The sequence below is a fragment of the Natator depressus genome, chromosome 16, assembly GCF_965152275.1.
Source record: "Natator depressus isolate rNatDep1 chromosome 16, rNatDep2.hap1, whole genome shotgun sequence".
Classification (NCBI taxonomy): domain Eukaryota; kingdom Metazoa; phylum Chordata; order Testudines; family Cheloniidae; genus Natator; species Natator depressus.
The window spans coordinates 19,024,595-19,050,709 of record NC_134249.1 but is presented as its reverse complement, the minus strand read 5'-3'; the positions used below and the strand labels follow the sequence as shown (position 1 = coordinate 19,050,709).

The 26,115-nt window shown below is 43.8% G+C and overlaps 1 protein-coding gene across 2 annotated transcripts in view; it reads right to left on the bottom strand.

The window, feature by feature from the left end:
* Positions 1 to 11,518, bottom strand: part of COL5A1 (collagen type V alpha 1 chain) — a 247,193-nt gene extending 235,675 nt beyond the window's left edge. The window contains exon 1 of one of the 2 annotated variants that reach the window (XM_074973666.1): positions 10,969 to 11,518. In XM_074973666.1, the coding sequence (XP_074829767.1) occupies positions 10,969 to 11,062 (94 nt within the window). In that variant the 5' untranslated portion in view covers positions 11,063 to 11,518. The remainder of the gene's footprint in view (positions 1 to 10,968) is intronic. The other variant, XM_074973665.1, reaches the window with a different exon arrangement.
* Between the last annotated feature and the right edge of the window lie 14,597 nt (positions 11,519 to 26,115).

Here is a 26,115-nt window from a genome sequence, read left to right as displayed (position 1 = left end):
AGCTCTTAGGAAACTCCAGCAAGCACACAACCCTGCAGTGCGTCTCCTCAGCAGCATGGCCGACGGCACACTCATCACACCCATCCTCCGCTCTCTGTGTGGTTCCATGCAGAATACCCAGGCAAGTCTGAGGGCTCATCCTTATCTTCAAGGTGCTCAGTGACCTGGGCCCAGCATCTCTAAAAGGGCCTAAAGCTCAGAGATGAGGACTATGGTCGACAACCATAGGAGAGAGGAGGAGAGGCCGAGGGAACTGGGATTGTTTAGTCTACGGAAGAGAAGAATGAGGGGGGATTTGATAGCTGCTTTTAACTTCCTGAAAGGTGGATCCAAAGAGGATGGATCTAGACTATTCTCAGTGATAGCAGATGACAGGACAAGGAGTAATGGTCTCAAGTTGCAGTGGGGGAGGTTTAGGTTGGATATTAGGAAAAACTTTTTCACTAGGAGGGTGGTGAATCACTGGAATGCGTTACCTAAGGAGGTGGTGGAATCCCCTTCCTTAGAAGTTTTTACGGTCAGGCTTGACAAAGCCCTGGCTGGGATGATTTAGTTGAGATTGGTCCTGCTCTGGGCAGGGGGTTGGACTAGATGGCCTCCAGAGGTCCCTTCCAACTCTGTTATTCTATGATTCTATGAACTCTGCTCCTCTGGCACAATGGAGCTTCTGACCATCAAGATAAACCTCATCTGTGCAGGAGATGGAGCTTTCTCAAGCAGTCCCAGACTATGGAACAAATTCCTACAGGACCTAAGGACCATCAAAATCACACCTGCTCCCAGTGCCAGCTACGCTTCTCTGATCGGCCCTCTCTCACGTAAAGCACATGAGCAGCATGGATATCTAAAAACAACAAATCCACCCAAAACAAAACCCTACCCAATCAAAAGTCTCCACTGCATATACAATTCTCCCCCCTGCGGAGAGGGTGAGAGAGAGAACAAGCCACTTGTGGCAGATGTTAGTCCCATGGTTTAATGCCCAACTGGAAGGTGCTCAGATACCACAGTGATGAGAGCGGGAGAAGAACTGCAATAGAAATGCTTTCGTTTATTCATTGTCGGTCTGGGCATTTTTCTCTCTCTCCTAAAAGCACCAGGCTGAATCCTAACCAAAACTTCGAAGTCACTACAGCAGCGAAGGGATCAATCCTGCAAGGTGTAAGCAATGCCTGGGAACACTGGGCACTCACAGCTCCCAGTCAAGTCAATGGGAACTGAGGACACTTGGTACCTCCCAGAAGTTGCTCAGCATCTTGTAAGATTGGGTCCTTGAAGCACCCAGGCTCTGATCCAAATCCTACTACAGTTAACATGAGTTTCCCCATTAGACTCCAGTGGGCTTCTCATCAGGCCTCAATGCAATCCTATTTAAAGGCCCGGTCTTGCAAGCTGTTACTCATCTATCTGACCCTGCTGTCAGTGGCTATATTGCCATTGATGTCAGTGTCTGCTGGATCAGACTCTTAGTCCTTGTTTACCCCCAAAGAAATCCAGAGTGTAATGCCACACCTCTGGGTGGGTCATCCGCAGGGGGCACTGAACTTGAGACTTCTGGATCTGAATACAAGAGACTTTACTGCCTGAGCTACAAAACCCAGCTCTCCTCCCCAAGGTTGTAGCAGGCTCCTCAATCCCAGAGGGTAACAGACAGCCACTCCAAGCTGGTGTGGGTTTCATGAGTAGACAATTGCAGGGTTGGGCTGTCAGTTGGCACTAGGTCTGTTCCTCATGTTCATGCTAGGACCCCCGTGAGGCACAGAGAATGAGGGGCCCGCATATGTTACAGCAGGAATACGCAGCCCTCGGAATACTCCTCTCGCCTGAAGCCCACTGAGAAACTACGGAAACTCTTGGTGTGTGATGAGCCTCTTTCTCCAGCTCTGCCCCAGTGCGCTGAATTGCCAGCAATAGCCTCCTTCTACCAGGCGTGATGTAGGGAGGCTATCAGGAGCATGCTGGGAGGAAGAGCTGATAAAAATAAAACAGTCCAGATCTTCCAAAGGCCTTTTCTAGGTCAGAAGACAATTCAGAGCGCACATGTCCATTTAGCATACACCCCCATGCCTGGATACAGTGCCCTACGGCCACAGATCTTCAGTAGGACTTTTTAACAGCTAAAAGCATCTCCATCTGTGCCACATGACCTTCTGCTGGACTTTGGGTGGAATTCACCCCCATGCAGGGAGACAGCAGGGGGCCTATGTATCAATACAGTCTCCCCAAATGAGGATTTCAGTGGCACATGGGCCTTGTGAAGGCTCTCTGCACAGGACTGAATGTCACCCGTACTGACTCCAAGTGTTTAGCAAAGGTCCCAACCAAGACTTGAAGATCTTCCAACAAGCTCATGAATTAAGACCTTTTAAAGGGCCAATCTGTGCCGAAGGCTTTCCAAACCACACCCACACACACACCCGCACCACCAGGACAAAAGACTGTTCAGTGCCTTCCAATTTGCTATTCTTGCCAGTTTTCCAGCTACCGCCTAGATGGGTTACGTTGGAGAGAAATTCCGATCTAAAAAAATAAAAAATAAAAAGCAGCAGTAATTCAGGCAGCTCAAAGGGCAACAGCGGCTCTGACCCTGGGACTTAGCGAAATAGTAAGGAATTTGCAAGCGCTGTCATTTACGTTCAGTGAGCACAGCTTTGAATGAAACAAAGGAAAAAAGAGATCCCTCTTTATTATATGGGAGCTTCCCTAGGGACTCCCTCAACAGCAGGTCAACTGATCACAATGAGCCAATGAGGAAATCCTCCTTCAGAGGACTCCAGACACAGCTGGATTCTTTCTGCATGACTCATAGGATGAGTCACTGCCCTTGACTAGGAATGATCATTTCCCTTTTATAAAAGAGCCATGGGGTGTACATGTGGGATACGATACCATAGGGGGAATCCCCTCTAGAGTTCTGTCCTGGAGTTTGGAACAGCCACAGGATAGACTCCTCCTCACCCCAAGAGACTCCACCCCGGTTTTTACACCAAGTGCAGGCCAAGATGGGGCTTTGAGCGTTTCATCCGTGCCCTGTGCTTACCCATGCAGTGCAGCCATGATTGGTAACGCTCAGATTGCATAGCTCGGCACTGAGTCCCAGTGGTTTGAATAAAGGAGCTCCTGGTAATGCAAGATAGAACGGGGAAAACCGGCATCCCAAAAACTAGAAGAAACCGGCGTGTTTGTAAAAGTATACGCTGGGACAAACTTGCGGCTGTGTCTGAGTGCATGCATATCAGACACACGCCAGGGTTTCCCTCCTTTTTAGGGCTTGTTGAAACTTCAAAAGGCAATTCGGATTAAGGTAGCGTGTGAATTAAAATCACAGTAGCTATTCTGGGATAACGCCATCTGTGGACACTCATATTCTGGAAGAAGAGTGCCTTTTCTGGTTTAGCTTCATCCACTTGGAGTACCGAGTCTGGAATAATGCCATAGGTAGACAAGCCCTTATTCTCCCTTTGACATTCACAACAACCGGGACAACAAAGAACTGCTCTACAAGGCTATGGTATTCACTCAACAGTTAGGATACCAAATCTAACCTTTAACGCTGCGTGCTTGCAACCCACATACACCACAAACAGAACTAGAGAGCTGATCACTCTGGATGTTTTGCGAAGGAAAATACATCGTGGAATCTTTCCTCCTTTAAGAGCCTCCTGCAAACAGATTTATTCAGAAGGGCTGACAATCCCTACCCCAACTTTCCTCCTACCCCTTGCCTCGCCTCCCCCATTCTCCAGGTGCGCGCACACATACACACACACACACACACAGAGCTAAATCATGGAATTAAAGAGATGCTGCCTAACTTCAGCATTCATTCACCCCACTTGCATCATTCCTCTTCGGTGGGTTTTTTCACCCCCATATACTTAGTTGCACAATGTTTAGCTAGACTGTAAGAGCTGGAGTGGAAATCTCCTTCTCCATTCTGATTTCACTTGCACTGAAACAAACTGGCAGTAACTCCCTTGACATCAATGGGTCTACGGCAATGGAAAACCATTGCAAGCGAGACCTGAATCAGGTCCCTGGTCTTCATATCCATCTACCTCACACATTGTTGGCTCACTACAAATAATAATTAATATCTGGAGGAATTAAACATGCCCCATACCATCCCAAATTAACATTAAGCTTAAATGCCTTAATTTCATTTTTAGTTAAGAGATCTAATTTATTCCTCCAAGGCGATTCTCAAAACTCTCCGCATGCCCTCCCTTACCTTTGTCCCCGTTTTCCTGTTTTAGGTTGTAGAAAATGTTCAGGGCAAGGAATGCATCTTGGGGATTTATGGGGCTGTACTAATGATTACTCCTAACAACCATCCTGTGGGCAAATGAGGCTGTTCAAGTACAAAGCCATCATGTCTGCAAGTTGCATCAAACAGAACAAGGATCTCATGTCCCTGGAAGGATGTTTCTCTTGTCTGCAAGGCCCTTAGGTTTGGACACTTGTGTTTTTTTTTTCCTTCCTCTGCCTTGGGGCTCAACACCCAGAGCAGAGCTTGTTTCAGCAGCTGTGTGGTTGGAAAGCTGCCCATCAAAGGACCTCATTGCCCTCGCACTTAAGATCAGTGTCAATCACTGAAGTCAGTGGAGTCACACTATGGTGCATAATGAGAGGAGAGAACGAAGATGTCGGAGGTCACTGGCCTCTGCCACTTGACGGGTCTCACCCTGGCAATGGACCCCAACCTAGACCACAAAATATTGTCATTGTACCTGGCTTTCCAGATTTTTGAGATTTTTTTTTCACCCCAAAAGATGGTTGCCAGATCTTTCAACTAGCAGCAGTTACAAGAACGATAATAGAATCTGCATCACTCTCCTTCCATTTGTGGATCACAAAGCACTTCACAAACATCGATTAAGTGTAAGTTTTTAACAGCGAGGGTAATTATCAACTGGCACCATTTTACCAAGGGGCATGGTGGATTCTCTGTCACTGGCAATTTTTAAATCAAGGTTCAACGTGTTTCCAAAAAGATCTGCTCTAGGAACTATTTGGGGGAAGGTCTCTGGCCTGTGTTATACCAGAGGTCAGACTAAATGATCACAATGGTCCCTTCTGGCCTGGGGATCTCTGGATTACTCAGCTCCCACATTCCCTCCAACATGACTTGCAAGGAAGTTAAAAAACAAACAGCATCATCCCAGACATTTTGCAAATGGATAAAATGGAGCACTCGGGAACTATGACTGGGATTTTGAAATTCAATGGGAGACAGGTGTCTAACCCTCTTAGGACACTTTGGAAATCCCAGTTGGGATGACGTGGCCACATAGCAAATCAATGGCAGACTCGGAAATGGAATCCTGACTCCCAGTCCGATCCCCTGTATGCCCACTCTACCATTCCATCTCTACAGGACACTGTTCTGCCCACTCTCCAATGATCAGCAACATAGGGCACTTGTTGGCACTGTTCTTAAATTATTCCTGCATTTGATACTTGTCTACAGTATACAAGCAAACACGTACAATGAATTAAATAACTATAGGGTCCCAGAGCAGTCAATAATGTAGTAGGGAAGAACAATTCCCTCCCTTTCAGGAATCACTGGGTGAAATTCTAAGCCCTGTGTGATGCAGGAGGTCAGAGTAGTTATCCCTGCTGGTCTTAAAAATCTATGGCTGAGATTTTCATACCCACCTAGGAGATTTAGACACACAGTCCCCCCTTGAAATGAATAGGTACGGTGCACTCATATTTCCTAAGGGCTTTGGAAAAATCTCTGCCTAACAATCTATGCACAGACAAGTTCATGCTGTCTAAAGATAAATCTGTTAGAAGTGCCAGCAGGTGTCCCATCCAACAAGAAGGAATGGGTATCATAAGGGAAAAGTGATCTTTTTTTTTTTAATTTATTCACTGTTATTACTCAGACTACCTGAAATCTTAAAACAAACTCGACACTCACAAATATTTACTGATATGTTATGCTTTATGGACCAGAACACACTGAAATCAATGAGAATCTATCCATTCACTTTAATGGAAGCTGGATCAGGCTCTCTGAGAACGGATGTTCCTATCACTAACATTAAACTTCTGCTCCAGGAAGTATACTTAAACTTTGGACAAAGATGAAAGTGAGGTGACAGGGCGGGGAGAGGGAGAGAGACAGATGTAGGAAATAAATTGCCAAATCTCCTATTTTTAAAAACAGACCCAAGAGCCGTTTCCTGGAAAGTCTGCTCTTACAGATTTATTTCTCAAGTCCAGACAGAAACCTTGGATTATCTAAGCCATGTGTCTACAAATGGGTACTTTCACTAATGCAGAGGTATTGGAGTAAATATGCCACATGTGTATTTTGCTTATTCATATCTGTATTTATGCCAGTGCCTCCCTCTGAAAAAAAAAAATTCAAAGAGGCTGTGAGGATCATATGTACTGTTTCTTTAAATCTATAGCCGGAAGACATGCAGGGTGAGGAAGTTTTGAGGCAGGCACTCTACAAGGAAGAGGAGAAAGGGATAGCTTAGGGATAATGCTGATTTCCTAATCTTAATAAAACTCCTTATGGAGTTTTGGTGGAAAGCATTTAGTTCTGTGATTCCTTGCCATTGTCACATGACAAAGGGCTAACTCCACTTTCGTTTATTTACAGGACTTCAGACTTCACCAGACACACCAAAATTTCCTTTCTTAATATATAGTTCAAGATCCACAGGAAAAAAGATGAATCCAGACACAGTAACTACAGAGTGTTACATGGAATGCCAGGTATAGTACAGATGTTTATATGCAACATACAGAGAAATACCACCCACAACACATCCTATTAAGTTTCAAGCAGTGGGTTATACCTGGTTAATAAGGCAAGTTTGATTCTGACCGGCCCCAGGATAGAAACTTTTTATGCCATCTTCAGGACTTTCCAACAAGCCACATGATTCCTCTACAAAAAGCACTTTTTTGTGGTGGCTGAAAGAACTCTCTTTATCCTCAAAGCTGTTAATCCTCATACCAATGCCACAAACTGGGAATCTAAGCTCACCTCCATGGCTGCCTTTGTTAGTGCACACACCCACTCTTATCCTTTCATCTCTCACATCTGGATCCCTGGCACATAGCACAAGGGTATGAAAAGTCAGAAAATGGGAACCACATTATCAACTCATGCCAAGACTTTTAACTGACAGATGTCTGCAGCAAACAGACTATCACTACGCTGCGACCTGTCAGAGTAACCAGGAGGCACCATGCTAATCTAATGATTAGCTTCGATTGCTTGGTGTGTTAAAAAAAAACCCGCTAAGGGAGAGTTTTTGTCCCTTTAAACAAGAAGGTTTGGGCCTTTTTTCCATAGTAAAGATTCATATTCCCTTTGCAGTTCCTTTCTGTTGGTCCTAACAGAGCCGTTATTTCTGCATGCCCTAGGTGTAAGGGCAAAATACTTTTGTTTATAGGATTAACCTTATTATTAAAGGGCTTTTCATCCAGTAGGAGTCAGTGTTGCAGATCTAGGATAATTATACCCCAAATGACTCATCAGCCTTCAAACCATGAGGAGCAGAAATCAGCTCAAAGGCGTAAAGAGTCCAGTACTGGCGGCTAAAAGGCCCTGATTAACAGGCCTGCTTGCAACACAAAACCGACAATTCCTAAGTACATTTATTGGAGAAGGAGCAATGCACTGAAAACCAGCGATGAAAGGGGCTTTCTCCAATCCCATGTCAACGGTTTATCCATGGTCATTTAGGGCCAAGGCAAAAATAATGATGCTGGCACCTAACAACGCCAAATATGGAGTGTGCTCAATGTCCATTGACTTTGTTGGGCGCTGAAGCCACTCGGTAGCTGGCAGAATTGGCCCCTTGGCTGTGGCATTGACACTGTATTTCAGGCCACATGCCATTCTACGTGACAATGGGAAAGAGACTACTATAGGGAAGGGAGAGTGTTTTGAGAAGAGTCTGCATCCTGCCTTCGGAAAATACCTAGTTTCACTGAATGCTAGTCAACTGACAGATGCATCCCTGTCAACTTCTGAATGGGTCATTTATTACTGTAGCTTATTAAAAAAAAACAAATTATCCATAAAGTTCTGTTCCAAGATGGTATAATTCTCCCCCTTCTCGACCAACGTGTCACAAACAATGAGACCACAATGCACGTTTTCCATTGGACAACAGAACTGTCACCTGACATCCATTCCAGACTAACAGGGTCATATTTCTCCTGGAATAGCCACTCCTATCCTTTTCAACTGTAAAAATATTGAACTGTCTTAACTGGCCAGAGACTAAGAATATTATATTCTTAGCTCATTCTAGACTACTATAAACAGCCAAGAGGAGAAGCAACAGATGGTAACAAAATACTTCATAATTTCCAGAATTTTTATTTCTTTTTAAAGGTCACACTGTGTATTCTTATTACACTTTTCTCCACCACTAAAGGAAATGGCTGTTCCCAAAAATATTTGCCCAGAAACCTGATTCACATTTATGAGGATCTGTAAAAATAAAGAGAGACTCCAACTTTGTCTGTCAGTTAAATTTAATGTGACACCACTTGTAAAAGAACAGGGGTCACTGTGGCTTGGAAAGGAATCACTGAGACAGCCCAGCTCATGTCACTTATGGCATAGCCTCTAGAATAAATCAACGTCTGCAAATAATTTTCTTTTCGTTAGGTTTCTTTTCCCACTTGAATAGTAGAGGTGTATTTGCTCCTGAGCAGGACAAAGGAGAAGTGAGTTTTCACTTCATTGCATTTTATTTCAGTTTTATTTTAGTCCTTTTAAGAAACTGGGATTAAATAAAAGAGGAAAGAGAACTTAACTGCGGTGGGGGGGGAAGTTAACCAGATAAAAGAACATTAGACGTTGCCTTTAAATGACCAAATCTGGCTCCTCCCACATTTGAGTAATCCAATATCATACCAGGAAGCTCACTGGGAATACTCAATACCTTTCACTTCAAAGAGAGATGCTACTCAGAACAGCAAGATTTCTATACACTGACAGTTATAGATGCATGGAACCTCCTAGTCCATAATGAGTTTTAGATGGACATACCTCCACACTCCTGATCCAAATCTCCCTGAAGCCAATGGGTAGTCTCCCTAAAAGCACTGCAAAGAATATAGAGACTGACAGTATGTCTAAGCTGCTATGACACTACTGAAATACATCCCTGGCTAATTGTACTGCAACAGGACTGCAAAAAACTTTGTATTCTTTCCATTTAAATTTCTGAAATTGACAAAGATTTAGCAGTCTACAAATGGCAAAAGAAGGTAGTACAGTAGCCACTGAAGTACGATCTGAGGAGCTGACTGCTTTAAAAGAGGATGGTCCCAGAAAATATTCTTTCCTCTATCTAAATATGAAGATGGACATCAGATCCGGTCCTTATCCGGCCAAAGACAATTGCTCCAGGTCATAATCCAATAGATTTGCAATGCAATAGAACATCTGGGAGTACCTCTGAGGTGATAATTATTTTCCCTCCACTGAGGTTCTATCTATAGATATTTATCTTTCAGTAAAGAAAATATTTTCTATCTCACCTAAGAACTTTTTCTTGCAATTTTTGACAAGTCGCTTCCCTCCTTTTTATAAATAGGTCCTCTTGGGTTAGAATGAAGAACCTTGAAATGACAATAATTGATAATTATTCGATTATGGTCTGAATCCCCCCACGACTTGTCTTGGTAACACACAATCTGTTAAATAGTGGTTGGGCTTCCAAAAGAACTTATGCAAACTTCAGAATTAAGGCTGAAGCTCAGACAGACTGTATTAAATGCTTTTACTGGTCAGTAACATTGGAATCTCAGTTTGACATTAGCTGCCACCCATTCAGTTGGCCCCAGCTCTCCTGCAAAACTCCATCATGGTTCCTATCTCACCTTTTAAAATCATCAAAGTGGCTTTGCCCCCAAACCTCCTCTTATTCTTCCTCCCACAGTACTGTAAAAGGAAATCAGAAATAAATATTGCTCTTTAGTATTTGCCGACCACAAACATCTGCAGGTGCCCTTTAGAGCCTCAGTAGAGTTAAGCTATTGTAAGTTCAAAGAACTTTCAAGGTAGATTCATCAGTATTCCTTTATCCTGCCTATGCATTCCAGAGTTAATAATTGTGAAAGTCAATATTAAAATTAACAATAAAAAAACTTCTCAAAAAGTAAGTAACAAAATCAAGTACTCAGTCCTCGCTTTCTAGAATGCAAAAAAGGTGACTCTTGGAGCTGTTGTTTTTGCCCCAACAGTTGCGTTTTGTAGTTTCTCCTTTACCAAACCCAGCAACAGTGATTTGGGGGGGGAGGGGGGAGGAATGCAAGATTGAATTAACAAAAGTACAGGCAGCATACAACAGAGGGCGTAAAAGTTTCTAAAAGCAAAGTTTGCAAAAGCTTTTTGCACCAAGATCTCTTGCTTTGATCCGGGAGAGAAGAGAACTGATTATTTCTTGACAAAAGTTTGCTCTCTTCCAGCAGAAACTATGCAAAGAAGAGACGTTTACAATTAATTCAAAATATCTGTATAGGGAAACAACAAAAAAGTCATTAAAAATACATTTTGATTCTTTTTTTTTTAAAGTGAGCCTGGCAACTGGCAGATCTGTTTTAAGGGGTGGGGGGGGGGGGAAGATTGTGTTTTAAGTTTTCTCCCTTGTATGGGCCCCCTGACAAATGGCATTCACAGGACTTGGGCAGCTAGAACTTTTTTTTTTTTTTTTGGAATGCATTGGGTAAGAAAAGACAAATGTTTTGCACAGCACAATAGAAAGCAAGCTTTTCTTTCTTGTTACAAGTTTTCTGAAGCCTTCGGGCAGCTCACCCATATATTTGCTCCAGACATAGATGACATGCACATTAGTCAACAGCCATCATGTTTTAACAAGGCTAAGTTAAATAAGGGAGAGAGAAAGCTGTTTCTGTAGCCTGAAGGCAAACTATTTATTAAGGACACAAAGAACCATATAAACAAAAGTGCCTTACCTGCTCTGCTTTGAGAAATTGCATAGAGTAGAAATATTGCTATCGTTTTGGTCCTTATCCAACTTCTTCTTTTCCACCTTGTGTGTGTATCCATGGTCCACAATAAAAGGGGGATCAGCTTGCAGAGGGGGTTGAGCAAATGCTCACACGACCTTAGGTCTGGGGTAGAAAAATCAAAGGAAAAGCCTCAGACCCCCCTCCCCCCAGAAAAAGCAACTTTTATAAAGCCATGAGCTGGAGGTTTGTGTTTGATTGCTATTAACTAGGATGAGGGTCTGAACTTTCTCTGTGACTGTATTTTTGTTTTGGCTTGTCTTGCTTTCTTGGTATAGCAGGTCCTTCTTCGCTTCCCTTCCGTCTCTCCTCCTCCTCTTGGTCTGATTCTTCTCGGGCTCCCCTCTCAAGTGATGTCCCCCTTCCCCTGACTAATCGAGGAGTGGAAACTTTTTTTTCTTCCCTTCTTCTTTTAAAGCAGATGCGAGAGATTGTCAATCGAGATCCCATGCAGCAAATCAGAGTTTAGGAGGCGGCGGAGCTCTGCCCCCTTCTACTGGAGTCCAGGAGAAACGGGGGGGGGGGTGGGAAGAGGGAAAGAAGTTTTTAAAAGAGAGAGAGAAAAAAAATTGAATGTGTGGCATGGGGAGATTTTTCTTCCTCCCTTCCTCCGGCAGCCTTGATTTCTTTCCCAGCCTGTCTCCAACCAGATCCGAGGGCTGCACGGGAGGCAGGTCCCAGCGGCAAGTTTGAATGCAGCCAGAGACAGGAAATCGAGCTGTTGCAAACAAGTTGCTGCTGTCCTGGGCCCTTTTGCTAAGTTAGTCCTTCGAATCAGCGAGTTCGCGGTCAGTGCGTGGGAGATGTTGCAGGGTGGGTTGGTTTGTTTTTCATCCCCGGCACCAGGAGTCCAAAGGACTTACAAGAAGCCTAAAGATTTTTTAATTCTGGGTTCAGTGTTGCTTGATTCTTTGTGCTTCTTGGGACAAGCGGTAAACAGTGTCAGAGCAAAAAGAAACAAAATTGGAAAGGCATAATAAAAAGCAATATTTGTAGATCAGTTGTAAAAGATTGGTTTGCAACAGGTGAACAGGGGAGTGGGTGGAAGGTGAATGGGGATGTTAAATGGAGGAATTAGGGCAGGTGGTGGAGGTAATATCTTCTATTGGACCAATTTCTGTTGGTGGAAGAGATACGCTTTCGAGTTTACACGGAGCACTGGGTAAGCTTGACTCTGCTGCCAACAGAAGTTGGCCCAGTAAAAGATGTGACCTGGCCCACCTTGTCTCTGTAATATCCTGGGCCCAACAGGGAATCAACAACCCTGCAAACAACAAATGGGGAAACGGTTTTTGCCAACCCATCGCAGTTATGAGCCGAACAGCTAACTGAGCATGTGAAACCTCAGCCACCAAGTTCAGTGTGGCCGGACCCTCGTTGGCAAATGGACTGAGGAAGAAAGAAAACTTTGAAAAACTGTGAAAGGCATTAAAGCTTTTACATGCCCGTAGGGCTGCACTTATTACAGGTTGCCACTGTATCCAATAAAAGGCTTCTCCACTCCCACTGCCACTGGGACTCACTGCTCTACAGTATACCTAGGTTGTGCCTATGCCCACTGGGTGCAATCCTGGCTCCGCTGAAGTAAACAGCCAAACTCCCATTGACTTTAGTGCGGCCAGGATTTCACCCACAGACCCTGGGACTGACCTGTTTGGAGATCTCACCCTTTGTCTCCATGAACTCACCACTATCGTCCTCTCGCAAACCTCCCATTGATTTGCTGGCTTGTGGAGTGGTCCCTTCTGTATTAGACTCAGATCTTGCTTCTCTGTCTAGGTATTGATATGATCCCTGGCTCTGCTGTAATTATGCAATACTGGTTTGCTGACCTGCAGTTTATAGTCAGAGCTAGTCAACTCTGTGGTAATTTTGCTGTTGGTAGTGTAGTTTATGCATTTTAGAGCACTGTGCTGGGAGCCAGGGCTTCTAGGATCTGTTCCAGATTCATATGCTCATGGACATGTTACTTAACCTCCGCGCCTCAGTTTACCCATTGGGACAATGTCTAGAATAATGAAGGCATATTGAGAGGTTTAGCTACTTTCTGTTTGTAAAAAGCTCTTTCTGGCATGAAAGGGGTTGGGCAGTGCCAAGTATTATTAATGGGCCAGACCAGGGGTGGCCAACCTGTAGCTCCGGAGCTGCATGCGGCTCTTCGGAGGTTAATATGTGGCTCCTTGCATAGGCGATGACTCCGAGGCTGGAGCTACAGATGCTAACTTTCCAATGTGCTGTGGGCTGCTCACTGCTCAACCCCCTGCTCTGCCCCAGGTCCCGCCACCACTCCACCCCTTCCCTCAAGGCAGGAGGCGTGGGGAGGGAAGAGGAGGCGCTGACTGGCGGGGCTGCCGGTGGGCGGGATGTGCTCGGGGTTGGAGGGGGGTAGCGGATGGGGGGCTGCTGACATATTACTGTGGCTCTTTGGCAACGTTCATTGGTAAATTCTGGCTCCTTCTCAGGCTCAGGTTGGCCACTCCTGGGCCAGATGGTCCCCTCCAGTGACACAGGCAGAAAAACCACCAGATCTCCAGGAGTAAGGAATGGGAAAGCAGCGATTCCTCCCCACACACACCTCAGAGAAGGTGCCTCTGCACAGGCTGGATCCGTGGGAAAGGGCTGGCAGGTAGTGAGGTTGGTAAGATAGCAACTCTCTAGGGTATTTTCTTCCACTACCAAACACAAATGGATCATGTCAGCATTCATATAGCTGCTTTCCCTTTCTACAAGTGACCCCTCCCTAAGGAAGCTTCAGGGGAGGAACTGCCAGTGCAACCCACAGGCAACATACTGTCCGGGGGTTATAGGGTTCCTATGAGAACCTAGAGCCAGTGAAGGGAGGCAGGACTTGTGCACACATCCCCTAAGATCATGTGCAGTTTGAGGGATCTCATGGTTTAGGGAGCATAATCCTATGCACCTGAAGGAATCCGCACTTTCTCTTGTCCCCTAATTAGGAGAAACCCTGTGTAGAAGGTGAGATGGCCCACCATTATTGCACTGATAGAAAATATGCCAGATTTCCCTGTTTCAGAATGATTGCCCCGAGCCCACACCACGAGTTACATAAAGGTTCTAGCATCTGGGTTGGTTTTTTTTTTTGTTTGTTTGTTTGTTTTTGTGGTGGTGGAGGGGGTTATAATATATTTGGCCAGGTTGAAGCTTAATTTAGACACCCACCGCAGCTCTTTGTCAATTGATGTCTGTTTTTAGCCTTTGTTACAGCTGGCTTGACTCAAAGCACAAGAAGGTCAAGTGACTTGCTTGAGGTTGCTAAGAGAGTCAATGGCTCATTCCAGATTAGGGGGTGGGACACTTCTGGCCTGCAGTCCTCTGGCCCTAATTATCAGAGTGTTGATTAGACCACACTGCCTCCTTTGAGAGATACTTAAGATCTTATTACTCTCCGGAAAGGTTTTTAGTCACTAGAGCAGTGAGGTTCTGGAACAGCCTCCCAGAAGAAAGAGTGGGGCCAAATAACCTATTTTTAAAATGGAGCATGATACATTTATGAATGGGACTATCTGATGGGCTTGCCTGTGATGGGACTGGACTGGCTGACCCCACAGGTTCCTTCCTGTCTTATGGCCTAGCTTCCTGTGAAAGAAAGCGACAAGGCTGAGAATGAGTTGGACACAGAGCGTTTTCTGAAACACTGGGAGTTAGTGTTGATGCCCTGGAGTATTCAGTAGGTCCGAGTAGCTCCTGCCCCCTTTCATATAAAAATGGACACAAGTCATTTACAGCAGCTTTTACTGGCAGTAGTAACCGCTTGCTGGGCATGTCCCTCTGGTTGCCAGAAGCTGGGACTGGACGACAGGGCAATAATTGCCCTGTTCTGGTCATTCCCTCTGAAGCACCTGGCACTGGCTGCTGTCGGAAGACAGGATCCTGGGCGAGGTGGACCATTGATCCGACCCAGTGGAGTCATTCTTATTATAGTAGAGACGAGAGGCCCCCATCAAAACTGGGTGCTATTGTGATAGGTGCTGTACCTATCCCAAACAGCTGATAGTCTAACAAGCCGGACAAAAGGATGCAACAGAGGCCACATCTATAGGACAAGCTAGGGGTGGGATTCCTCCTGTACACATACTCCTGCTAGGTCTCATGGCACAACAGCCGCGGAGGCAGAGCTGACCTGTGCCAAGGGCGTATGTGTCTGTTTCAAGCTGGTTTGTTCTTGGCACGGCTCCACGGCTGCTCCCCGTGCTACCCAGCGGCCACTCGGTTATTTATACTCGCTCTAGCTGGATGGGAGCTGGCACAAGTATGTACATGAGCCGGGGACTCATACCCCTCGTGCGTAGTGTAGATGTAGCCGTAGCAGCAGGGTGATCGTGGTGATGGTTGGCCCCTGTCCTTCGTTGCTGATGACCTGCGGGGCTAGGTTTTCCCTACATTCCAACCCCCCTTGCCCCAATGAAACTGGAGTTGCCAGCGCACAAGCTACCTGAGAAACAGGACACTGGGGACAAAGTGGCCTCTGACTTGAACGAAGGATTAGGTGAAACGTGCGTTAGCTGAAATCCCTTGATGCATTAGCTCAAAAGAGTGAGAAATGCTTTGGATGGAGCCAGGTGTAGGTTTGATAAGATGCCAGTGATACTTCCTCCAAAATTATTCAGATGCAACCCCCTTAGTTAATGAGTAGGTGCTGACTGGACAAATTAAGAGAATACTGTTCAGGTACCTCATGGGCGCCTGGAGCTGTTGGTATTTCAGGAGAGGTGTTACATCTACAGCCTTAAAAATCCTGGGGGCTTTCAGAGCATTCAGCACACTTGTGCTGCAGCAGCAATAATGGTAGCCTATGTTTATATTGCTCCTTTCCTTCTGAGGGAAAGTGCTTTAGAAATGACAGACATCCTATACAGGAATTACCTTTCCTCACCGCTGATTTGCAGCTGTCCCTGGGGTGGAGCTCAGGAGCCATGTCACCGCTCACAGCAACACTCCGCAACAGTATGAGCGGGGTTCACTTCCCCCCCACACCCCGCTCATCACATAGTGATGGTGAGAAGAAGAAAACAAGCAATATATTAGGGCATTCTCTGTGTAACTAGGACACTTAGAAGGGTCAGCGACCCCTGTGATTGCAAAGAGCCTCCTACGGCAGGATCCTCCTTTCCAGTAACCCCTTTTACCATAATAATAAAACAAAACAATAACTTGATCCAGAGTGGAAGCAATGTCTGGATAGTTGTTTAGTAGAGGCCCCAGCAAACCCTTCAAACCATTGCTCGTTTGAATGATGCTACAGGTGCTGTCTGACTTTGGTCTCAGTTACTTGAATGCCGGAATTTCATTAGTTCTCTTGTCCCAGGTGTGGTTGGCATTTCTGATCATACAAACAGCTCGTTGTTTTGAAACGAGACCTTTTCTGTTTTGCTCCAGCTGCAAATGAAAGTCCCATTAGGGCTTTAATAGTCTCTTTAACAGTTGTGTTGAAAATCTGTGCAATTTCAATGGCACGCAGCCAGGGGAAGAAAAAATATTTTCTTAAGTATGTTTAAGAACATATCACAGGGGAATGAAAGAAGAGGCACACTTAGAATGGTGCAATACAACAGTGAAACTTACCCAGCATTCCAAGGAATTTGACTGTTGGATTAGGAAACCAAGGGATCAAACCAAGCTACACCCTCAGCTGGTGTAAATCTGAGTAGCTCCTTTGAGTTCAGTGAAGGCGTGCTGATTTACACCATGTGAGGGTCTGGGCCTGAAAGATCTTGCTGAACAGGGGGAGCTGTAGTTACCAGCCCGATTTCAGATGAGCGCAGTTTTCCAGGTGATTTAAGTTCTTGTGCAGACCTGTTTGCTCCTCCTAAACAGGAATGGAGAGATACAGAATTTAGCCTTGCAGTGGCACACTGGAAAATTCCAAAGTGAATGTGCCAAGATTAAAGAGCCAAACCTTTAAGACTGAATGAGCCGGACTGTCAGCTGGTGCGAACTGATGGAGCTTCATGGAAGTCAGGGGATCTGTGCTGATTTACAGCAGCTTGGGAGTTGGCCCAGGGTCAAACTGGGTAACGTAGAATAGCAAAAGAGAATATTGATTAGAGATGGTCAAATATTTACATTGTTTAAAAAAATCTTTATCGGCCAAATATTTGCACATATAACCGCACTGAGTTCAGTTCGCTGTTATTCATGGGGGTCACTTTATTTGGTAGCATTTGGAAAAACCATTCGGTATTGGCCAAAACATTTGCAAACCCCACTCGTGTAATGAAATGTTGCATGGTTGCATTATTCTGCAGGTTGAAAAGTTATACTCAGCCAATCAGGTAGCAGAAACAATGCTATGTGACTTAGGTAACCAACTGCACACTGCAAACAGCTGCTGCGAATACTTTAAGCACATCCCATATGCTGACAATTGTCTTCTGAGCTATTTGGTGAATTATTAGGAATAATAAATCCGTTCAGGAATTATTCAGATAGGCACTATTGTAATAAATATCACAGCGAAATAGACAAGCACCGTTTTCCCCCCCTTTCTTTGCAATTATATGCCTTCTGTCTGATTTTATTGCTAGCACCTGAACATATGTGAACTAGTCCAAGCTCTTCTTTAGACATTGTCCAGCAGTGAAGTCATCATCCTGAATTATGACCTCATACCTTGTTGCCACGGAAGTGATTGCTGTCATAAATTCAGCCTTATGACTTTAAAGAAAAAAATGATGTGAATGTAGTGCTGTTGAAAGGCCCCGGATTAAGAGCCTTGGAAATTAAAGCCCTCCATATAACCACAGAAGATCTCAACCATCTCCTGGAGGGACCACCTCTGCGCATTGGTGGGGAGTTCAGTGTCCATGGCCCCATTCATTCCTTGGCCTCTGTTGACCCTGCCAAGTAGTGTCAGGTGTGACGATGGTTTTATGTGATGTGAACAACAATTCAGACATAGGACTGGATTGCTGGATTAGGTGGGAGAAGATGACGGAGAAAATGTGGCTGTTTATGTATAAACCTTGTGGATTATTAGCAATAGTGACAACTATATAAATAACACACGGCTGTCACTGCAAACGGATCTGTGACTTTAAACACAATTTGTAAAGGATTAACAGTTCCCCTCTAGTGCCAAAAATCTGATGAATCTATGAACTAGAGAAGGGGGGAAAAGCAATATTCAGATCAGAACAAGGATTCTTTACCCAATTTGGGGGGGAGGGGTATGCGCATGCATATGTGCATGGTTTTTTGTAATTAATCTTAATCAATCCATTAATCACTTGATTTTTAATTCTGCTAGCTCTGATTTCTTGTCTATACTATGACATTGAAAGTACTTTAGGAAAGTCTGAGATACACTGAATTACAAACCAAGGCAAGAACCGGAAAATCGTAAATCTAACACGGCTGCCATTATAATGTAACCAGGAGTCTAAAAAAGATTACATTGATGGAAAAAACATTCCTAGACCTTTCCTGATGATGTTGGATAGTTTTGCCTACTCTGTTTTGCCTCTGGTTCTGCGTGACATTAATATAGTTTCTTTTAAAATATATTTTCTTCCCATGCATGCATATGACCACACAGACTGTAGACCTGATTCTCCTCTCACAGCAGTGTACATGAGGAGTAACTCCACAAAAGCCAATGGTGCAAAACTGCCAATGAGCTCAGATGCGGATCCTGGGCATTGTACTTGTATCAAGGCATTCCAATTGACATAAAATTAGTTCTCTTGATGACAAGTACGCTATTGAAAGGGAAATGTACAAGACTTCAGGTCCCAAATTTGTGTTCTAATCTCACTAGCAAGAGGTCTGCAGATTCCAGACTAGAAAGAAAGTTTGCTTCTATAATTGCCTTTTATTCAAAGCATTTTACAAACATTGATTAATTAAGCATCAAAATCCCTTTCCCAATGAAGAAAGTATTATCCCCATTTTACAGAATGGTCAGTCCAGACACAGAGATGTGAAGCGACTTTCCCTCTCAAAAGTTACCTCTCCATCTCTGGAAAACGAAACAAAAATCCCTATTTTTGTAGGGCTTACAAAAATCATAGTGCTTTGTGGTCCCCCTGCTGGCTGTGCAGCACCATTTTACCATCAGTCAGCATTGCCACATCTGCACTGGCCTCACATGGGCTCCTGATGTACAAAGAAAGATGTCTGCTTGGCATCCAGCTGAGGTGGTTGTTAAACAAAAACAACATTACCTTCAGTTCCCCTGAAAACAATGGGGGGAAAAATCCACATCTGCCAAATGTAAAATGATAAAAAATCAGCTGGCAAGGCCATTGTTGTTCAAGCTGCCAAGAGGGTATTACAAATCAGGGAGATCAAAACACATTGAAAACTGGTAGAAATGAATTAGAATGACTTGGCCCTATGCTATGGTGTTGCAGAGAACCTTTGGAATGAATGAAATCCCATTTGTCATGTGGATTTAATTTTCTTTATTAATCAGACATTATCATTAATAAATATAATATCTGTTGTATCCAGCTTCCCATCTTAATCTGAATTTCCACAAACTTTAGGTGAAGCAAGAGGTGTAGTTATTATTAATACTGCGCCTCCTCCTGCTACACTTACTCACACCAATTAGTAACTTACACCGTGTAGTAACTTACTCAATTGATTTCAACAGGACTACTCATGGACTTAAATACTATGCAACTTGAGTAAAGAGTGGTAGAATAGGGCCCCTTGTAGTAGTACTGAAAACATGCTAGATGCTGTTCAAAGCAGAGCTTAATTCTCGGTCACGCTATACCTTGTACAGTCCATTTACGTCTGAGCAAAGTGGGTGTAAAACACGACTGGTTTAATTCAGTAGCAGTTAACACCCATTTTGCACTGATTTATAGAACTACCCAAGGTGCAGGGCATCAGTGAATCAGGCCCATGTTCCCCTAGAGTGGCCTAGTTGTATTACTGTAGTAAAATATATGGTATTGAACTGAATAGTTTAAAAAGTTGCGAGAATCCAGGCCAGTTTTAAGCCAACTGGTGACGTACAAAATGGCACGCAGACTCAGGATGTAGAAAACATATAACTGAATTAATAGGTTTCTAATGTTGGAAGACTCAAGTCCATCTTCCAGGAAGATAATTATAAACAAATAAAAAACCCCAACTCATCATCGCCATTGGAAGACACTTGTTTTTGCTTTGCAGTCCAACTTCTTTATAATATTATTGCGTTGCCACACGGTGGCGAGAGTTCCAGATTTAGGCTGCACCAGATTTAGGATGAAATGAGTCTGGTCCTTGCCTCTGTGTGACACCAGGACATGCCCCATCGGTAGTACAGAAAGCATGCTCTAGCCAGTAAATAACACGGCACCATTTGTTTTTCTCTATGCTGAAGTTTCTCTTAATCAAAGAAGTTTGTTTTAATAGGAAATAGTTGAATAAAGAGAACAGATTTTCCACTCCTCCTTTCTTTCCAGTGTTATTGCCTGCTTTTTGGTTTATTCCCAAATGCTAATGAATTCAAGTCCACTGTGTGTTTGGAGCATGCTGGTGTACAGAACGCAAGAGAGGTGTGATTTGCATAAAGATGACCTTTTGGGACATCGGAATTCAGTTCACCTTCTCAGCATTTCCATGTGGCCTTTTCTTTTTACAATTAATGCAAAGATTTGTTGCAATCTGGGAGATCTGCATGAACTTCATCACTTTTTTTCAGGTATTCCATACCCCCATACACTGTGATCTGGTCAGATCTTTCAGGGTGCATAGGGTTTTGCCTCTCTAATATGTATGGGGCAAACTCAGGTGCTGTAGGAATGACCTTGTTGTTAAGGCACCGGACTGGGACTCCAGAGATCCGAGTTCCAATTAGCAATAGCCTTACAGAGACTCATGACTTTGCCCAAATGGCTGCAGCAAGCATAGGTATTCGAACGATTCTTCTTCAGTCTGTATTTTAGACTAAACTCCTGTTGAACTCGTTGAAAAGTTTTGGCTGAATTAGAATTGCTGGGTTCATTTCTTAGTTTTGGTTTGTCCATCATCATGCCTGAGAAGGTTAGATGTGGGCCCACAGCCACAAAGTTTAGACCCAGGTCTAACTTCTCCCGGGTTTCGGTTTGGGTGTGTCTTTGATGGGAAATTTTTCATCTGGAGGAATTTGGCAATTCTCTAACTGTTTTATTAAACAAGGCCACAAAAAAAAGGCTGTTATCACATTCCTCAGGGATCCACCTGGATGGGCAGCAGCCGAATGAGCAGATGATAGCTTACATGTTACAATTTTGTGCAACTCCACTTCTTGCATGTTAATGGCGATCACAAGTTCACCTAGCAAATCATCTGTCAAGGCCACAATACATATTTTCTCAGCAACTGCTGGCTTCTTGCACATTGCTATTCCAAGAATATTAAGGAGAAGCTTTCCCAGTTCTTCTGGGAACTAGAGTCTGGAGCTAAGTTGCTCCATGCCTAGATTTCCTGGCCTGAAACAGTGATCAAGACAGATCTCCATTGATTATCTCCAGCAGTTTCCCCCCATCATTTTCATGTCCCCACCCAGCTCAGTTTGCCAAATACTTGATGAATGGCTATGTGGTACTAGAAACCACAAATGCTGGTATGTAAGATAAGTGCTGTGTCATGGCTGATGGGTAACCAGCATTCAAGTGTTCCATACCCATTACATCATGACTCACTTTACTGTCCAAATTTATGCTTTGTTTCAACAGGGTATGGACAAATTTTTTTTAAGAATTGATTTGCTTCCCACGGTGAAAGACTGAGGACTAGAAAAGTAAATTGCTGCAAATCTTGAAAAGTCTAAGTCAGCAGAAATCACTTGCAAATACTAGCCGAAATCATTTAGAATAAAATTAGCCAGTATGGCTTTAAAAGAGGGCAATCCAACCCTCTGCCCTGTAGAGATTTCCTAGAAGGAGGAGCTGCTTTTAAAGAGCTTCTGTGTGTTTTTGGTATTACAGCAGTTTCATAGTTCTGCAAACCCCATTCATGCTTTTGAGAATACATTCCATATCCATTTACCCTAGCCAGACGATGGCTAACTGGGATCTGAGTATGTTTGCTAACCGTGTGTAAGGATGCAAACACCAAAGAGGGTGACTTACTTAGATTGGGGTATGAACAGGATTATTGGTGGAAGTTAAGGAACATAAAATTGAGGCTAAATATCAGGAATATAATCCTTAAACAAAATCTATTAGACTCTGGAATAATCTCCCAAAGGAAGTGGTGCAAATACCCATCGCTTGAGTCATTTCAAGCTAGCCAAGACAAAGCTCTGCAATGTTGGGAATAATCCTGCCCTAGCAGGAGGATGGAGTAAATAACCGATCACTGATTTCTGTGATTCAATGATCATTGAGAAATCTGTGGGACTTTCAGCTGGGAGGATGTTCTGATGGTCAAGGCACAGAAGCAGAGACTCAGGAGACATGCACTAAGTTCCTGGCTCTGCCACGGACCTTGAGAAAGTCATTTAACCTCTTTGTGCCTGGTTCCCAATCTTCTGCTATGATGCAGGTTGTATCCCTTTCTCTGTCTTTTTTATTTAGAATGTAAGCTCTTTGGGGCAGGCACGGTTTCTTCTCATGTGTATTTATAGCACCCAGCATAATGGGGCCTTGATGCCAGTATAATATAAGAAATAATTTAGAAAAATGCTGCAAAATAATTTCTGTGACCAAACACGTCCAAAGTAAGCATCATTTACCACTATTCTGTCTGGGCCAGATCCTCAGCTGGTGTGTCTCCAATGAAATCAATGGAATGTTTTCATTTACACCAGTTGATGATCTGATCCGCTGGTTTTTATTTCCTTCAGTCGTTTCTCAAAAGAAACAGAAAGGGAATTGCCAATTCTCGCTCATTTCAGACCTACAGATTTCTCCAAGCAGTTATGTACTCAGTTCTTTCACTCCTCTAGCATTCCAATCAATAATTGACCAAATCACAGTCAGAACTTGGCTACTCCTTTCCATGTATAACTTCGCTGTGTTAAAATCTATATTGAAAATGACACATGCTATAGATTTCCCCCTTTGATGTTGCAAGATTATAGTTTTACTGCACCAAGAACTTGGGGAGTGATAAAACCCACAATTTGCTGCTTTTTTTGTGTCTTGCAACCAGTGATTTAGAAATCATGATAATTCGAGGATGGTGCAAGCACCCATCCATCAAAAAGCAGTTCAGACAAAAGGTCACATATTCTTGGTAAAGCTGAGCTACTTTCTAAATAAAGAGGGAAATGCAAAATGTGAGGCAAAGTGGTGATTTCTTATGGATGAATCACTCGAAGAATCAGATCCAGATATCAAGTGGTCTCTGCCATGACTAATTTGTGCTTCTGTCTGTTCACAGTTTCCAAAAAACCACCTTCTGAGATGCATCAGCAGTGTTTCATCAGTTCCACACTGATGTTTCCCCCCCTCCACCCCCCACTGATGAATTTTCCAGAACAGGGGTATATTTGCTTTGGGGATCTCTTGACAAAGACAGAAAGATGGCATGTCCTATTCTAGGGCTAGCTGTACCTTTGACCCCCTCACTCAGTCTTTCCAGGGGCAATATTTCAAGTGACAGGCCCAGCACCTTGCACTTTTCTCAGAGTGGAAGCCTGTGTTTGACCCCACTTTTAGACTGGGTCTGCAGGCTACAGCACCCCCTGTTTACCAACTGTGTTTCCTCAGCAGGTCCAAGTGGGTTTGGCCCCTGCTATAGACTTCCCTTCATGAGCTGTGAACAGTAGTAAATGCAGTGAAAACAAAGTATTATTTATTTATCCACAGGAACATAGCAATCAGGAGAAAAGGGTTAAAACAACCAAAAGGCTGACACACATATTAGTCTTCCCTAAAGTTTAGCACTTCCCTCAAGACTTTAGTAGGCCCAACTTAGCCCTGGTACTACAACTATTCTGAGGTTGGGTTACAGCCTCTTTCTCTGCAGGTCCTGCCTCTCCATGTCCCCTAAACTTCATGGAGTGTGTCTTTTAAAAACCAAGCAAGCATCTTTGTTCTCTTTTTTCATGTGCTGCCTTCCCCGCAACCCTTTCCACAAGCCAAGGGGGTGCTGTGTCCAGCTTGGACAGAGACAAAACTTCAAAGGCCTTGACACCTGAATTGTTTCTTAATTTCCGGTAACTGGGGCTATCTAAAGGCCTGACCTTTGATTTCCTGCAAATCTGAAAAAACACACACTCTTTGCACCCATATAGCAGACAACATGATAGTAACGAAATATATAGAGGTCCACAGACAGTTAATTTTAAAAACAATACAGATATTTCCCATATTCATGACAACATACTTGATGTATGTCCTAGTGGTGCTTGGTCTTCAGCAATACTGTTCTTTACCAAAAAGTGTTTTATTAAGCAATTAAGAACAGCAGCAACAAAAATGTCCTTTAGATATGGCTACTCTCTCTCTCTCTCTCTCTCTCACAAACACACACACCCCACCCCACCCCACCACTGCAAGATTTCAAAACGTTAAGTAGATTTGCTGATTGGAACGTGCTACTAATTAACTAAACTTTGAAACTCAGGTGAGGTTGGCCAAAAGATGCATGGAGGCTCAAATGTTTCAGGGGGCTTGGGGCACATTTCAGACTAACCAGGAGAGGTTTGACCATGTTATATTTTCAAGATCAACGATGCAGAGCACTTCCCTGGCAGTGTTTCATTTCATTTCAAGGATCTGATCCAAAGAGCAAGTGGGAGAATATTGGCACCACATACTTAACTATATCTTTGGAATAACATAGCCAATTTAATTGTTCTTTCCTGGCATTTTGAAGGGACAGTCAGCAGAGTGATTCTTTATCAGTGTCTTAATAAAGGCAAGGGGACAGCCACTAGACAGCCCTAGGTCTACTGTTCTTCAGCCTGTCATGAATGCATAGCTGTTCCTCTCGGTTTTGTAATCATAAGTGATGTGACTGTATATACCCCCAACCTAGATAGCAAATCTTTTCAGTGAACTTTTTACAAAGCCCTTGAAGTCCTGTATGTCTGTCCTGGAGTTTTATAATTGTCCTGCTAGGTTATATCAGGTTCCCTGTACTAGTGTATGTAACTTCAAAACTATCACTGACTGAAGTATGCAATTAGACTATCAGAGGTTTTTGTCTTGTGGTTTGATTTACTCTGGGAGATTGTATTATGCTTATTCAAGGTTCTGCTGGCAGTGCCATATACAGTAACTGCCTTCCAGACGTCCAACTCATATAGTCAACCCTTGAGCATCGAGAAGTAAAGATATTTGCATAATTAACATTTAGAGTGATCAAACTGACTTGGGATATATTTGGCTTTAACAAAGCAGCCATTGGGTAGAGCGAGGTGCTTTTTATGGAAGCTGATCATGGCAAGATGAGTTCTTCTGGTTTATGTTTCTGAAATACACTGGTCTGTAAGAGCATGCTCTTTGAGTTCTAGTCCTGCCATTGAGTGTCAGGATCTGATCCTGCATTGCTGAGCACCTTATAAGGTCACTTCTACCTATGCAAAGTAGATGTAAAATGCTACCTCACCCGAATCCTCCATTGTTCTAGCTTCTATTTGCCACTGTTTAATTCTGTGCCCGTTTTGCACAGGTGTAAATGATGATGCCAGGCAGTGGAGAATCAGATACGGGAAGTCAAAAGCAGTGCCAGGACTACAAGCCCAACAGTCCTCTGCGCTAGCCACTAGACCACTCTCTGTCACAGACTCAGACACTTTTGAAACACAAATGTAAAGATCACCATTCCTAAAAGGCACCTCTCCTTCATCCAAATCGATCTATTAGGTACTCATATTCCCATAGAATTTAAGCCCCACACAATCTCCCCTGGTAGGTGGGGCAGGACCATTATTACCATTGTACGGATGGGAAACTGAGGCACAGAGACCGAGTGACTTGTCCCAGGTCACACACAGAAAGTCTGTGGCAGAGCAAGAAATTGAAACCAGATCTCCCAAGTATCCAGTTTGCTTGCTGACCACTGAACCATCCTTCCTCTCTCATTAATCTAAGGCAGGGGTGGCCAAACTGTGGCTCGTGAGCCACATGCGGCTCTTTTACCACTAAATGCGGCTAATGGAGCCCCCCCACGACCCCTCCATTCTTCACCTACCAGCCT